Genomic DNA, 13,321 nt, shown 5'->3' on the forward strand with positions numbered 1-13,321 from the left:
CAATCACTATTAATCCCTAAAGGACAACTTGGAGATTAAGGAATCTTGAGAGCTTCCATTCCTAATTCCAAATTCACATGTACAGGCGACAAGACCGGCCAACTCAGTCTTGAGCTGAGTTGGTGGACTTGCCCGGGGCTGCACAGCCATACCAACCACCAGGGCAGGCAGTGCCGTTTCTGGTGCCAGGTGCCAGTTCCTCCAGGGTGTTCGGTCTGGGCTGACCAGGCCCTCCCACTGGCTCCACTGTCGCGTCCAGGACAGCCCTGCAGAGGTCCCTTCCTGGGGGCCTGCACCCCTCCTCCAGACTCAGGGAGTGCGACTCGCCATGCCTGGGATCCTCGAGTTGCCCACCCACCCTGACCAGACAGTGCTCGTCCTCCAGTTTCTGGAACTGGAACCTGTCATTTTTCCTTTAGATTTTGTGAAATGTCTCCCACCTCTAAGGACCTCAGGTGCCCCTCCCAATGTCAGAGTGTGGACTGAACACCAGAGGTGGACAGCGCGAAGATCCCGGAGGAAACACCCAAGACCCCCGCAGGGGCTTAACAGAGGTTCCCAGCCTGCAGCCCCTCACCCCGAAACTTCACCTACCTCCCCACGGCTAACCGGCAGCACCGACCACATACACAGACAGCCTGCTGGACATATGCCCCAGGCAGCCGGGAAGATGCCGATGACCATCTGCATCCCAGAAGCAGGGAACAGTTAGTTGCCATGACTACCAAAAGCGGAAACCACTGGCCGCTTTGGCTATGGAGACTGACTCAGCTGACCTCTTGTCGCCCCTTCTAGCGCTGGGACTACAAGTACACTGAGCCAGCTGAGACCAGGTCTGCTGCAAGGAAATAGAAAGTCCTGTGACATGTGAGGCTTAGGCATCAAAAGCAAGGATTTCATCAGAAATATCTTAGGAGGTCACCTTGTCTTATCCATCAGAAGTGCTGAGTCACAGGGCTTCCTACCTCCGCCACATTAGTAATAAGCAAAGCCTGGCTGGTTTGGGTACGGCACTCGACCTTTTACAAAGGGAGTTTGCTACCACCATGTTTGACGTTTCTTCCTTTTACAGCTCTGATCCATAATTTTAATAGAGGTTTATTTCATACTGTGACCAGAGAAACGGCCCAGAAAAACTTGCGTCACTAAGCCCAGTAGGGTGTGTGCCACCAGACAGGACACAGGGATCACGAGCCTTCCAAGAACCAGGAGGAAGGAAGTCATTCATAAAGAAGCAGATGCTGAGCTCCACTCTGCCTTCCTCTGCAAGTCCCCTGCCTGCAGGAAAGGGGTTCCCACTCTGCAGAGGGCACAGCGAGCTCTTTAAAGCTTGGCTACAGAAGCTCCCCACCTCCCTGAGTCAGGACAGAGCAGGGAAGTGGCTCATTCTCCACACCAGGTGAGGTCGCAGGCCTGTGTGCACACCTTTCCCAGGACAGAGAAGTCTACAGACACCTACACGACTTCCGATAGGAAGTGAGAACACCCAGAGGCAGAGTGTTACCACTGCTTTAATGAAACAGCCGCCAGGCTGCCTTATCCCTGAGGCAGGAAGCCTTGTGTTTAATGGGTGTTTGGACGGTTTTAAAAATCGGCTTATGTCAAGATTTAATCAAAGCCTTTATTAAACATTCCTCCTTCAAACAACCTGCCTTTAAACCTGTCACCCTGCCCTGACCTGTGAACTCCAAGGCGTCATGAGTATCATTTTCACCCGACAGGTCAGATCTACTTGGGCCACACAACACGGAAAAGCCACACCAAGACACACCACACTGGGCAAACCTACGCAGTCTGGCGCCCCACTCAGGATCTAGGCCACGGGCTGGCAGCACTGGCTCTGGAGCCCGAGCCCGAGCCCAGAAGCAGCAGAGGTCTGACCAGCCGTGCTGGCCTGGACGGTCGGCTCTGGGCCTCCATTGGTGAGGCCCCCCCACAAGCTCTTTCCACTCCAGGGGGATGGGAGGCAGTGGGGGAGGCCGTCTTCAGTCGTGTGTGGGTTTGATTTAAGGCTCTGGCTGTGGTCTGTTGATATATTAAAATACTTTCTGGGAATGCCATCTCCTAAGCTCCCCGTTGGAACAAGCGTATTTTCAAAAATGAAAACACTGAACAAAGAGGTGGAGCCGAGATGCCCCCATGGGCCCAGCGGGCAGGGCCCAGGCCCCTCAGGTCAGAATGGTGTCGTCCACCGGCTCCGTAGAGTCGGCCTGGCTGGCCAGCTTCTTCAGCGACCTTCGATTGCACTCGTTCAGCATCTCTAAACTGGCTGCATCCAGGATCCTGGAGAGGGACTGTGGGAAGGATGGAAACAAGGGGGCAGAGTCAGAAAATAAGGCTTCCGGTCACTCCAACCAAAGACAAAAATGAGTGTTAACCTCAGAACCAGAACCAGAGGGCGACCCGGCCAAGTACGATCAGATGACCCCAGGGAAAGCCAAGACCACTACTCATCGCACCCCTCACACGGCGAGCTCGTGGGGGCTCAGCGCTCTACCAACGGCGCAGGCCTGGGGCTGAGCGAACAGGGACCTGGGCTTCAACGGGCAGCCCGGCTGGCACGTGTTTCGTAGGTGTGGGTGCCACGTGACATTTGATTGGACAAAAACAGGAAGAGAGGATTGTCTTCGGGCACTAGACCAGCCACCCGGTCACAGTCAGACCGTCCACACCCACGTACACGGGGGGCATGGAAGAGGGGCCGCCTGACACTGTCCCCCAGAAGACCTGCAGGACGTGCCCCACGGCACGCCCGGGGGCGCTCCAGTCCCAGGCGCCCACCTGAAACACCTCTTCGCCCTGCCTCATCTTCAGGAGGCTGACGATCGCCTGGTCACTGTAGGCCCTGACGACGGTGTTTTTATCCTTGGTGTTGTCCAGGAGAGCCTTCAGGATGGGTTTGATGGCTTGGGGGTCCAGGGGAGGCAGCGGGTCCTTATTTGCCCACCAGATCATCTTCTCAGCCACCAGCCTGATGTCACTGGATGGGTTCTGCAGACACTGTGAAGAGGCACACGGGCTGTTTCGGGCAGGCACATCGGGTCTGTTTCTCAAAGAAACCCCAGTTTGCCCCCTCCCACCATGACAGTCTCTCTGTCAAGGAAACTGACCCCACTGCTCCCTTTCAATGCCTTCCCTCCCATGGGAAGGTGACAGGGTGGGACTCAGGGTGGAATTCATAGCCTTACCCTGTCTGCCATGGATTCTACTGGCTGGATTCTACCTCATCTCATGCCACTTTCCCCTCTGCTTGCTACTCTCGGCCCCTGCTGGGTTCTCACTTCCTCCACGTGCCATGCACCGTCCTACCTCAGGGCTCTGCACTGCGGGCCCTGCTGTCTGGGATGTGCTTGCCCCAGATTTGTGCTTGGTGGGTTCCTCTGCATCCACACTTCCAGTCTCAGTTCAAATGTCAGCCTTCAGAGGTCTCTCCTGACAGCCCCATTTAGGTCAGCCCACCGCCCCAGGCTCTCTGTGCATCCCCAACTCAAGACCTTGCCTGCCTGGTTTGTCTCTATCCTTCCAGGGTCCAGCCCAGCCAGGGGTACAGTGGGCCCTCAGTAAACGAATGTTGATGAGGAGCTGCCTTCTGGGTGATGCCTGCAGAGCCCCTGAAAACACTTAGCAGGGATCTGGGGGTTTGCAGGGTGGGGCCTCCACCCTTCGGGCCCTCACTGCTCAAAGCAAGGTCCATGCACCAGCAACACTGCCACTGCCTGGGAACTGGCTACAGAGGCAGAATCGCAAGCTTGGTCACATCTCTTGAAACGTAGGTTCTGGTCCTGACCGTGCACACAATAACGTTTGAGAAGTGCGCTGTGTTACACAGCTGCAGGGGCCCCACTGCCTGGCTTCCCGGCGTGTGTGCCCCACCCACTAAGGAAAGTATGTCCCTGGTTTTACAAAATTGGGATGCCCAGGAAAAAGTGCTTAAAAGTACTGGTTCTCAAATGGGATCACAGGTCTGTTTCAGAGTCTGACGAAGGTCGGGAGAAATGCACACACAGCCACCCTGCGTTCCATCCCCCAGGGCTCGGAGATGCACCACGGGCCCCATTGAGAACTCCCCGAGCAGCCACTCCAGGCGCTCACTTGCGGAGCTCTTCAGTCACGTGCCTGCCCACAGGCCGGTGGGCCCCACTCACCTTAACAAACAGGCTGGAGAGTTTGGCAGGCAACTGTCCTCCTCCCGTCTCAATGTGATGCTTCATCAGGAAGCCCATGCCTCGGACCCCGCTCACCGCAATGGGGATCTGTGGAGGGAGGAAAAGGCTGCAAAGGGCAGCATCCCGCTCCTTCCTTCCTTGGAGCAGCGGGGCAAGGCACAACCAGCTCCCCAGGAATCTCCAGGATCCGGGCTCTGCACCAGCAGCCACCTGACCCCACACCCAAGACTCCTCAACAAATCCTGCCCTGGCTGGAGGCAGACGAACAAAGGCTACGTCACTGGTTCTTCGAACAGGGATCAGAGACTTTCTCCCTGGAAAGGACCTGTAGACAGTTCAACCCAAACTGCTCTGTTTAGATGATGAAACTGGGGCCTGGGAGAGCAATTACTGGTCCAAGGGCACAAGTTACCAGCAAATGTAAAACCTGAACCCATGCCTCTGACTACACTCAGCCAGGGAACCTGCCCAACTCGTGCTGTGTCAGCGAGGCTCTGGCAGAGGTATCTGGCTGGGGGAGAGGCGGCCTGGTCCGGCTGCCACATAGCCTTACCCTGTCTGCCATGGCATTGCTGAGGATCATGTCCTGAACTTCACTGCTGTATTTGCCTGTGCAGAGTCTGCTGGGGGCCACGTTCACAGCCACGGAGAGAGCCAGGCTCCGCCCATGCCGAACCATCCAGTCGATGCCAGACATGTCCGCTGAGTGGAAAGGCACACTGGGGTCACCCGGCACTGAACAGCATGTCCCCTCCAAGCCACGGGCCTGCCCCACCTCCAAGACTAGCGTGCCAAATCATCCTGGTGGGAACCCCAGTCCACACTGCACACGGGCCTCCCTGCCCACAGTGGCATGTTAAGGAGCGGCTCTCGCAAACCACGCCAGACTTCCAGCTGTGTCCTCCGAGCAGACACTCAGGGCTATAGGGGCACTGGAAACTTTTGCTTTAACCCCTGGAGTCCCAAGAGGGCAGTCCGGCTGCCCGAACACCCTCCGAGGGGAAGGGGAAACGAGTGTCCGCGGCTCTCTCCCAGGGCTGACAGGCTTAAATGCCAAGTCCCCAGTGCACAAAGCACCTACCCAGCAAGCAGTGCTGAAGAACGACGCCCAGCTCCTCCTCGGTCAGGAAGGCACACAGCTCCCCGAGGCACCCGGCCGAGGAGATACGAGTGTTGTCCTGACAAAGCAGAGAAGGGACTGAAAAGTGGTGCCAGCCATCCCACCGGCTCCACGGTCACCCGGGAGACAGTGCCCAGGGCGGAGAGAGACAAGCAACTCAGGAACTCGAAGCGCTGCCCTTCCTCCAGGCTCTGGTGCCCCTGCTGCCCAACCAGGGCTGCCACTCACTACCACCGCCACCTGATGCAGAGTAAAAACTACACACCCGGCACCCCGCTTAATTATGAAACTCCAGTGTGGGCACCTGGTAATCGCCACTATAACAGCAGTGATGACTGTATTTACGTAGCACCTTGCTTCTTAGAAAGTCTGAGTGCTTCACACATTACCTCAAGTACTATGAACAGCCCTGAGAGGCAGGGGGGGGAGGGGCACGGAGAGGGGAGGCCCCTGCCCACCCAGCTGGAGAACCCCTTGAGCTCTTACTGCCCCCCCAACAATCTTGGGTGTCCAGGGGGATCACTGCTATCTCTCTATGTTGGTGTGCCACTACCACCTATATTAGGCTTTGTCACAGGAAGTCACACTGAAGCCACTAATCCACCCAACGAAGACAGGTAAAGGCCAAGCACCTTCAGCTGAAATCCAAGTCAGATTCACAAACAGCTGCTCCCTAGTCAGCTAATGACGGGACACTGAGCGAGTGGATTTGAGGTTCTGTGCTGCAGTAACAAGTACCAACTTGACACACCTCTCCCCAAACAAACCAAACAACCAACCAGGGACTCGACGACTCGACTCGTGGGGAGGCTAATGCCAGGGTGGTACCCTGGGTTGCCACTTTCAACCCAGGGGGGCCTCTGAGCGGGAGGAGGGTAGTCTGTCTGCCGGCACTTTGGGCCTCTGAGCTCCGAGCGGAAGCCCAGGTGCCCAGCAGAGCTAAAGCTGGCTCTCTCTGACGCCCACTCTCTCCGACGGGGTCTATTTTAAGCTCCATTGTGGTGAAATGCAAATTGGTTTAAATACTCACTTTTACTTCCACTGTCTAGGGCCCTGTAAAAACCCTGGCAGACTGTGAGTAAAAGAAGGCAGCCTCCCTGGGGAACCCCCGAGAAGGCGGCTGAAGGCAGAGAGGTGGCGGCTGGGGGGCCAGACCAGACCCGAGGAGCCGTGAAAGGTGCGGCGGCAGCAAGGGCCGGTCTGCATGCGGGCACGCAACGCAGTGCACGCATGAGCCCAGAGGCCTTTCCCCGGAGACCAGCCCCACAGATGCAAGCTCAGCCACACAGCAGAGGGAGAGAACATCCTTACCCACAGACCCAGCCCCGCTGGGCCTGCCACGGTGCTGCGCAGCCAGTGGGTCACTAACAAACGCTTCCAGACTGGGAGGAAGGGCTGGCTGCACTGACAGAACTGGGACAGAACCCGGAGTCGCAGGGCTCCGGCTCTGGTTCTGACTCTGCCACGGGCTAGGGTGTGGGTGGACCAGGCAAGTGTCTCCCTCTCCAACAGAGCTCCAACCTCCCATGGGGACAGACACCAGACACGTTCTCCTGAAGGCTGTGACCACATGTTAGCTCTAGGTTCAGCCCTTCTCAGCAAGTGTTTTCTAAACCAGTAAATGGAACTTTGTCTTATAAACGGGGAAACGAGGGACAGAGAGGGAGAGTGACTTGTTTACAATCACAGAGTAAGCTCTCGAGCGACCTAAGCCTTGAGGACCCTCCTTCCCTCACCCACGTGTAAGACAGTGTCACCATCAGTCCTGCCGCCTCACCCCCGACAACCACCGGGCAGTGAACCATAAAGAACGACGTGAACGTCAGGAATGGCGACCACTACGGACCAGCTGGCAGCTGTACCAAGTGCTTCTAATGCAAAACAGAGCCGCCGACCGAAGGACAGAGCCCAGCAGCCCCGCAGCCGCACCTCGTCGTGGCCCAGCATGCTCAGCAGGAGGGAGACGATGTTCTTCCGCATGGCCGCGTCCACCTTGCCCCCTGCTCCCTGGATCACAAACCTCAGGGCCTGCAGCATGGTGTCCCTGCAGAACGAACACAACCACTGAGACCCCGGCTCTCCTTCACAACCGCTCCCGCCCGACAGGCCTGGCCTGGCCACGGCACCGCCCTGCCGGCCCCTCACCTGACACCCGGGTCCTCCATGACGCGGATTCCATTCAGCAGCTCTGTAAAGAGAGGGTCCACCTTGATGTGGATGGAAATGAGCTTCCCCAGTGCATCGGCGGCCTTCAGGCGCACCCCCCGGTTGGAGTCCTGCAGCGCTTTGGTGAAAGTGGTCTGCAGCTGAGGCAGGAAGGGCTTCAGGGCGATCCCGACCTGTGAGAAAAACCCACACCCAACAGCACAGCTGAAGTGCAGTCCAGGCATGCTACAGGCACAAAAGTGACGTCACAAACCAGCACCGGCTAGGAGCAGGCATCCATAAGACCGGAGAGCCAAGGTAGACAGGTCATGCTCTGTGCCCTCTTGTTCTCAGCACCCTTCACTGCACAGGGAAAAGTGGCAGGGCGAGGGGGAACAGAACCACCACCGAGGGGGCCATCAGCTTGGCCCAGCGGAGACCTGTCCACGTGGGCCAGTGACTCGGAGCCTGTGTCTCCGAACACATCACAGAGCAGGCAGGCAGGCGCTGTCTGCACTGCTGAAGAATTGTTCTGGTCAAAGACAGGGGAACGAACTGAGTGCACAAGGATGGGTACCATCTACCAAGCACCTGATGTTTAGCCCCCAGCATGGTCCTAGGAGACAAATGACCTCTGAAAGGCATCCCTGTACACAGGTGCGCCCCTCCCATGGGAAATCCAGTTTAGTCCCTGTCCATCTACAGAAAAACAGGTATCCTAGTGACAAAGTGCAGACGGGTCCAAGGTCTCCTTATTGCTACATGGGAAAGCCAGGACAGCTCTCTGCAGGTCTGGAAATCCCAGGGTCAGCCGGCTGCAGCCTGCTGGGAGGCACACTGGAGCGGGGGCGGCAAGTACTGAGGCCGGAGCCATCTGCCTATGAGTGCCACCTCACCCGTGGCCTAAGGGACAAATTCTGTGAGGGGAGGGCTCCATTTGTAGGCAGGAGAGCAAAGTGAGGATGATACCTAATTTTTAAAAAAGGGGCTCAATTTTCTACAGATTGAGGCTGATGCTCACAACCCCATTTTTAGCTGGGAAGTTGCTCCCCACACATTTCTTCAAAAAGGAAAAAAAAAGAATGCTAAACACATTAAGCTCACTTCTGTTTGCAAACCTCAAGTTATTCATTATTTTTTATAATAAATCTTGGTTCTCTTTATCCTTTTTTAAATCTAAAGAGCTTATAATTATTGCCCCCCAAAACATTAGAAATGGCTAATATTTTGGATCTTTGCTTCTTCTTACACTTTTGGGAAAAAGTAGAGTTACTTTAGGTGCTCTCAGAATTCCTTTTCATTCTCTCATCGGAATCTCTGCCTCTCCCTTTATGAGGAGAAAGAATGGAATAACAGCGAAAACATACAAGAATAACACTTTAGTTGTATTTACGTGGCCCCAGATTTTTTCCTTTGAACCAGTAGGTCTTCAAAACAAGAGCAATAAATGTGCATCGAGTGCTCAGAATGTGTGGGGCACGGTGCCCAGCGTTACTCCCTCCGGGGCCCCGTCTCACAGCCCGGCACGGGCAGGCGGCACCAGTGCTCCCTGAGCCGTAAGTGAGGAGGGAGGCTCAGAGGCTAAGGACCTTCCCACGGTCACTGCAGCCACACGGCTCTTCGGCGGCGGGCCTGTAGTTGAGCACCGTGTAGTGTGAGTCTAGAATCCAAGCTCCTGACACCTCTACTGTGCCATTTCTCCACAACAGGCTGTCACTCTGCCACATGACACCTTGGACCAGTCTCCTGCAGACAGACCTATTCTCCAAGATCCAAATGGACCAAGAGATTGAACCCATCAGTTGCTCACCTTGGCCAGCAAGAGGCTGAGGGTCTCGAGCAGAGCAGCCTTCACGTTCCAGCTGAACCGGTCCCCCAGGATGCGAATCAGAGGGCCGGTGATGCTGACCACGGAGGGCCGCAGGGCCTCGGCTGAGGTCAGGCGGATCACCAAGCCCAAAGCTTTAGCGGCCTCCTCCTTCTGTTCCGGGCTGCCAGTCAGGACCCCCTCCCGCAGCACTGGAAGGATGGACGTTACTCCCTGACAAGAGATCGCATGTGAGAGTCCAACCTCAAAGGCACTGGGTCCGGGCCTTTGAGATTCCAAAGCAAGACGCTCATGTCACCACCCTCTCCACAATTCCACGGGAGACTGAGTCAGGCTGCCCGGATCACAGCCGGAGAGGCTGCTAGCTGGGGACAGTCTTGACTGAATGGTGACTGGTGACCGGGAGATAAGAGTCCCACCAGGCCTGTCACGCAGGTGCATGCACTGTTGTCACCTTTGTGACTTGAACCCATGGCCTAAACCGAAGGTGGCACGAGCCCTGTCCCCTATGACCACCACGGAGAAGGAACACGCAGTCTGTGATGGTGCAGAAGAGCACCTGGACCGTTGTCGGGTTAGCGCATGGCTGCCTTGGCTGCCCCACTGCCCTTGGCCGACCTGGCCTGAGGGTGAAGGCCAAGGGAGGCTGTGGGTCCCTGGCGCCCTGCTCTCCAGCCCTGGCTCACCTTCTTCGGGAGGCAGAACCCCGGCACGTGCGCGCCTTTGCTCTCATTCCCTACGAACCGGATCTCTTTGTGGAGTTCCTCGATCAGCGCCAGCTGGTTGCCGGCATCCAGCTTCTGTGGGAAACCAGGGAAGAGCGGAGAGGCTGTCAGAGCTCTAAGTACAGCACTATGGAGACCACTTCGAAATAGCGTAGCAGGGGGAAGGGCGTGGGTGGGAGTAGGAAGGAGAGTGGCCGTGAACAGAGAGACGCTGAAGCCAGGTGACAGCTATACAGGGGTCATTTTAGGAGTGCAGTCTTGTAAGTGTCAGGAACTGCCTACAGTCAAAAGCTGGCTGTGGGGCCACCAGCGCCCTGACCTTGGTGATGGCATTCAGTGCATCCCAGCTCTCCTCCAGGACCACAGGGCTGGAGTCGTTGAAGAGGCGGATCAGGCCCGAGACCAGGCTCCGCAGGTGGCTGCTGTAGTCCACCTTCGAGCGGGAGCAGTAGATGTTGAGGATGATGGCGGCGGCCTGCCTCATGCCCACCTCGGGGCAGCGAGTGGCTTCCAACAGATCCTCGATGATGATCCGGTGCCCAACGTCATCCTCCACGGAGAGGATCACGGCCTGGCAGTTGGCCATCTCCTACGACCACAGGGAACGCCAGGGCTGAGCTCAGCTCCGAGAGGCCAGACGGGACTGCTGCTGGCCGCCGGGAGAGACCCTGACACTTACCAGCTGCTCGTCTGGAGTCCCCAGTTTCTCCTTCAGGGCCAGCATGACCGCAGGGAGGATCACGCCAAGATGACGGGTCAGGGCGTCGCCTGCCACAGATGAGAGGAAGGCCAGCACCCGCGTATTGACGGGAGGGGTTGTCAGCTGTAGAGTGACGAATGCCGTCAACGCGAGGAACGCTGCCCGTGCCCCCCTGCTCGGGGCTCGGTGCCCACTCCAGGGGCACCCACCGCCCGCCTCCCCCCAATATCTCAGTTCAGCACGGGTCTCCACGGCAGGCCCGGGAACAATGAAGCAGCTATAGCTTCCGGGCCAGAGGCAGACTGCCACCGGGTGGGAGCTACCTTGGGCACGAGGTACGGCAGCACAACACGACTCTTGATGGCCATGACTTGCTTCAGACCATCCAAGGCGAATTCTGACACCTCGTCGTCCTCCTACAGTGGGGGTCAGAGGGGACACTGAGGAGCTGGCTGCTGTCCCACTTCTGCTGTCTGGACCAGCCACCGTCGACTTCCTTCTCCGCTCCACTCCCTCCCGCACTGCACCCACATTGTCAGAGGAGAAGCACAGAACCCCATCTGCTGCTCCCACGCCCACCCTGCCGGGGCCCACACCACGGCTGCCTTGGCGTAATAAGCCCCTTGCGACTCGCTTCTACAAAGACAGTAAGAGCCAAGCTGGTAGGTGTGCGGCAGACCCACTCACCAGCTGCTTCAGTAAAAAGGGGAGGATGTCCTCCAGAGCCTGGTGGCCGATGGTGGAGTGCAGCTGCTCGAAGGTCTTGGCCGCCGCCTCTCTGACCTCCTCCAGAGGGTCGCACAAAGCCTTCCTCGCCGTGGGCACGAGGGACTCAGAAAAATACAGCACCTGCAACAGCACGTGCGCTGCACCTGACAGAGTGGGGGCAGGGGGCACAAGGGAGGGCAGGCAGGACCTCTGGTCCAGCCAGGCCACAACCACCCCACGGCTTTTCTCTGAGCTTGGCTGTCTTCTGGGAAAACGTGCAAATCCAAAACAGCAGAGAGGGTGTGTAATCTACCTGTGAGGGGTCTAAACCCAGACTTCATAGTTAATAACGGATTTTTAAGCTGAGTCCTCCAGATACTCTCCATCCCCTATAGGAGCTCCAAGCTCCTCCCCAAGGCGAGGCTGCCTGACATCGCCTCCCCTCGCCCAACTCATTCCTTTGCCCATCCTCTGGAAAAACTCCAAGCTCTTCTTCAAGGCAAACTCAAAGACTTGTTCCTCTATAGAGTCCTGGGGCTACCATGGGGCCAAGGACAGCTCTGTTGCCCTGGTAACCAGTTCCACCAGAGCAAAGCTCCCTGCAAACCAAAGACCAGTTACAGTTGGCCTGCCACTGGCAAGGCCTCCGTCTTTGGGGACGCAGTAGCTGCTCAAGAAATCACAACTTGCTGGTGACAACTGATCTGTATTCTTTGCCAAATGCAAATAAAACCCCCAAACACAGTATTTATACTGATGCACACAGGAGACAGATCCAGTAAATCCAATGAGGATGTCCCGGCTAAACCACTGGCCATGTGCTCACATTTCTGACCAGCCACCACGTCACCACTGCAGTGCCTGCCTCCTGACTGAGAGCCTGTGTACACACCCAGCCCACCCTTCAGGAAGGTTTCAGGGATCAGTGACCTCAGACAGTAAGTGAGGTCAGTGAAAAGGACCCCCAAAGCCCTTGAACTACTACGGAAACAGCACCACTGCTGGAGACGATACACTCCCACCGCCAGGTACTTCCTCTCGTCTACTCTGCTCCTAAGAACAAGTGCACAGCCTTCCTGCTCACACTGCTCCCCACCCCTCACACACATGCACACCCCCCTTTCCCTGCACAGGGTACCACGTATTTTACCCGAACTGATATATTGACACAAAGGGATTAATTGAGAGCAACCTCTAGAACGGCGAGGAAAAGACCATCTCGAATTTCCGAAGGCCACTCAAAGCCTCGAAATCATTTGGTTCTCAACCAGCAAATCCGAGAGGAAAGTAAAGGGGCAGGAAACTCCAGTCCGCACGGGGCCCCGCCAGCCTGCCAGCAGTGCCCTCTGGAGTGCAGTTTTCGTGTTCTTACTTGGGTGACGAGAAGCGTCCCTAGTGGTGCAGCTTCTCCCGTGACCTCCCCAGCAGCCCCGAGTAAGGTCGCCTGCAGACACCAGGCCCGCAGCGCCCTCAGGAGATACTCACAGCGTCCCGGCTGGTGGACTTCATGATCTCGCTCAGCCCAATGCACACGCCCTGCCTCTCGTCGCTCTTCGGAGACCGCAAGCCTTCCTCGAGGATGGGGATGATCTCAGGGAGGATTTTCTCCCCCAACTTCCGGACCAGATCTCCTAATGTCCTTGCCGCAATCTGTCGGCAGAGATCGGGCCAGGACATCACCTCCCTGCAGACTTCAGAACAAAGGCCCTGGAACCCCCTAGACTTTATCCAAATCACTGACTTGACTTCTTCAAATGCTTTTACCCCTGCAGAGCCCCCACACCACTACACAATGAGATGATCTGTTTGTTGTACACGCCTACACAACCTAAAGCAACAGCCGGCACCTCACATGAACAGGAAATTCAGCATGTGCTCTCCAGTCGAGAGCCAATTTCCCTGGATTGAGAACTGCAGCCTAGAAGTCAC

General features: G+C 56.9%; 1 protein-coding gene across 1 annotated transcript in view; it reads right to left on the reverse strand.

The window, feature by feature from the left end:
- Positions 1 to 1,607: 1,607 nt before the first annotated feature.
- Positions 1,608 to 13,321, reverse strand: part of GCN1 (GCN1 activator of EIF2AK4) — a 54,713-nt gene continuing 42,999 nt past the window's right edge. The window contains exons 45-58 of the mRNA XM_037156121.2: positions 12,878 to 13,042; positions 11,372 to 11,533; positions 11,008 to 11,100; positions 10,664 to 10,807; positions 10,304 to 10,573; positions 9,946 to 10,059; positions 9,242 to 9,472; positions 7,432 to 7,625; positions 7,216 to 7,330; positions 5,248 to 5,344; positions 4,720 to 4,868; positions 4,146 to 4,253; positions 2,782 to 3,000; positions 1,608 to 2,294 (exon numbers count right to left, since the gene is read on the reverse strand). Coding sequence (XP_037012016.2) covers positions 2,169 to 2,294; positions 2,782 to 3,000; positions 4,146 to 4,253; positions 4,720 to 4,868; positions 5,248 to 5,344; positions 7,216 to 7,330; positions 7,432 to 7,625; positions 9,242 to 9,472; positions 9,946 to 10,059; positions 10,304 to 10,573; positions 10,664 to 10,807; positions 11,008 to 11,100; positions 11,372 to 11,533; positions 12,878 to 13,042 — 2,187 coding nt within the window. The 3' untranslated portion in view covers positions 1,608 to 2,168. The remainder of the gene's footprint in view (positions 2,295 to 2,781; positions 3,001 to 4,145; positions 4,254 to 4,719; positions 4,869 to 5,247; positions 5,345 to 7,215; positions 7,331 to 7,431; positions 7,626 to 9,241; positions 9,473 to 9,945; positions 10,060 to 10,303; positions 10,574 to 10,663; positions 10,808 to 11,007; positions 11,101 to 11,371; positions 11,534 to 12,877; positions 13,043 to 13,321) is intronic.

This window comes from Artibeus jamaicensis, unplaced genomic scaffold (genome assembly GCF_021234435.1).
Source record: "Artibeus jamaicensis isolate MK-2021 breed Jamaican fruit bat unplaced genomic scaffold, CSHL_Jam_final contig_525, whole genome shotgun sequence".
Classification (NCBI taxonomy): Eukaryota; Metazoa; Chordata; class Mammalia; order Chiroptera; family Phyllostomidae; genus Artibeus; species Artibeus jamaicensis.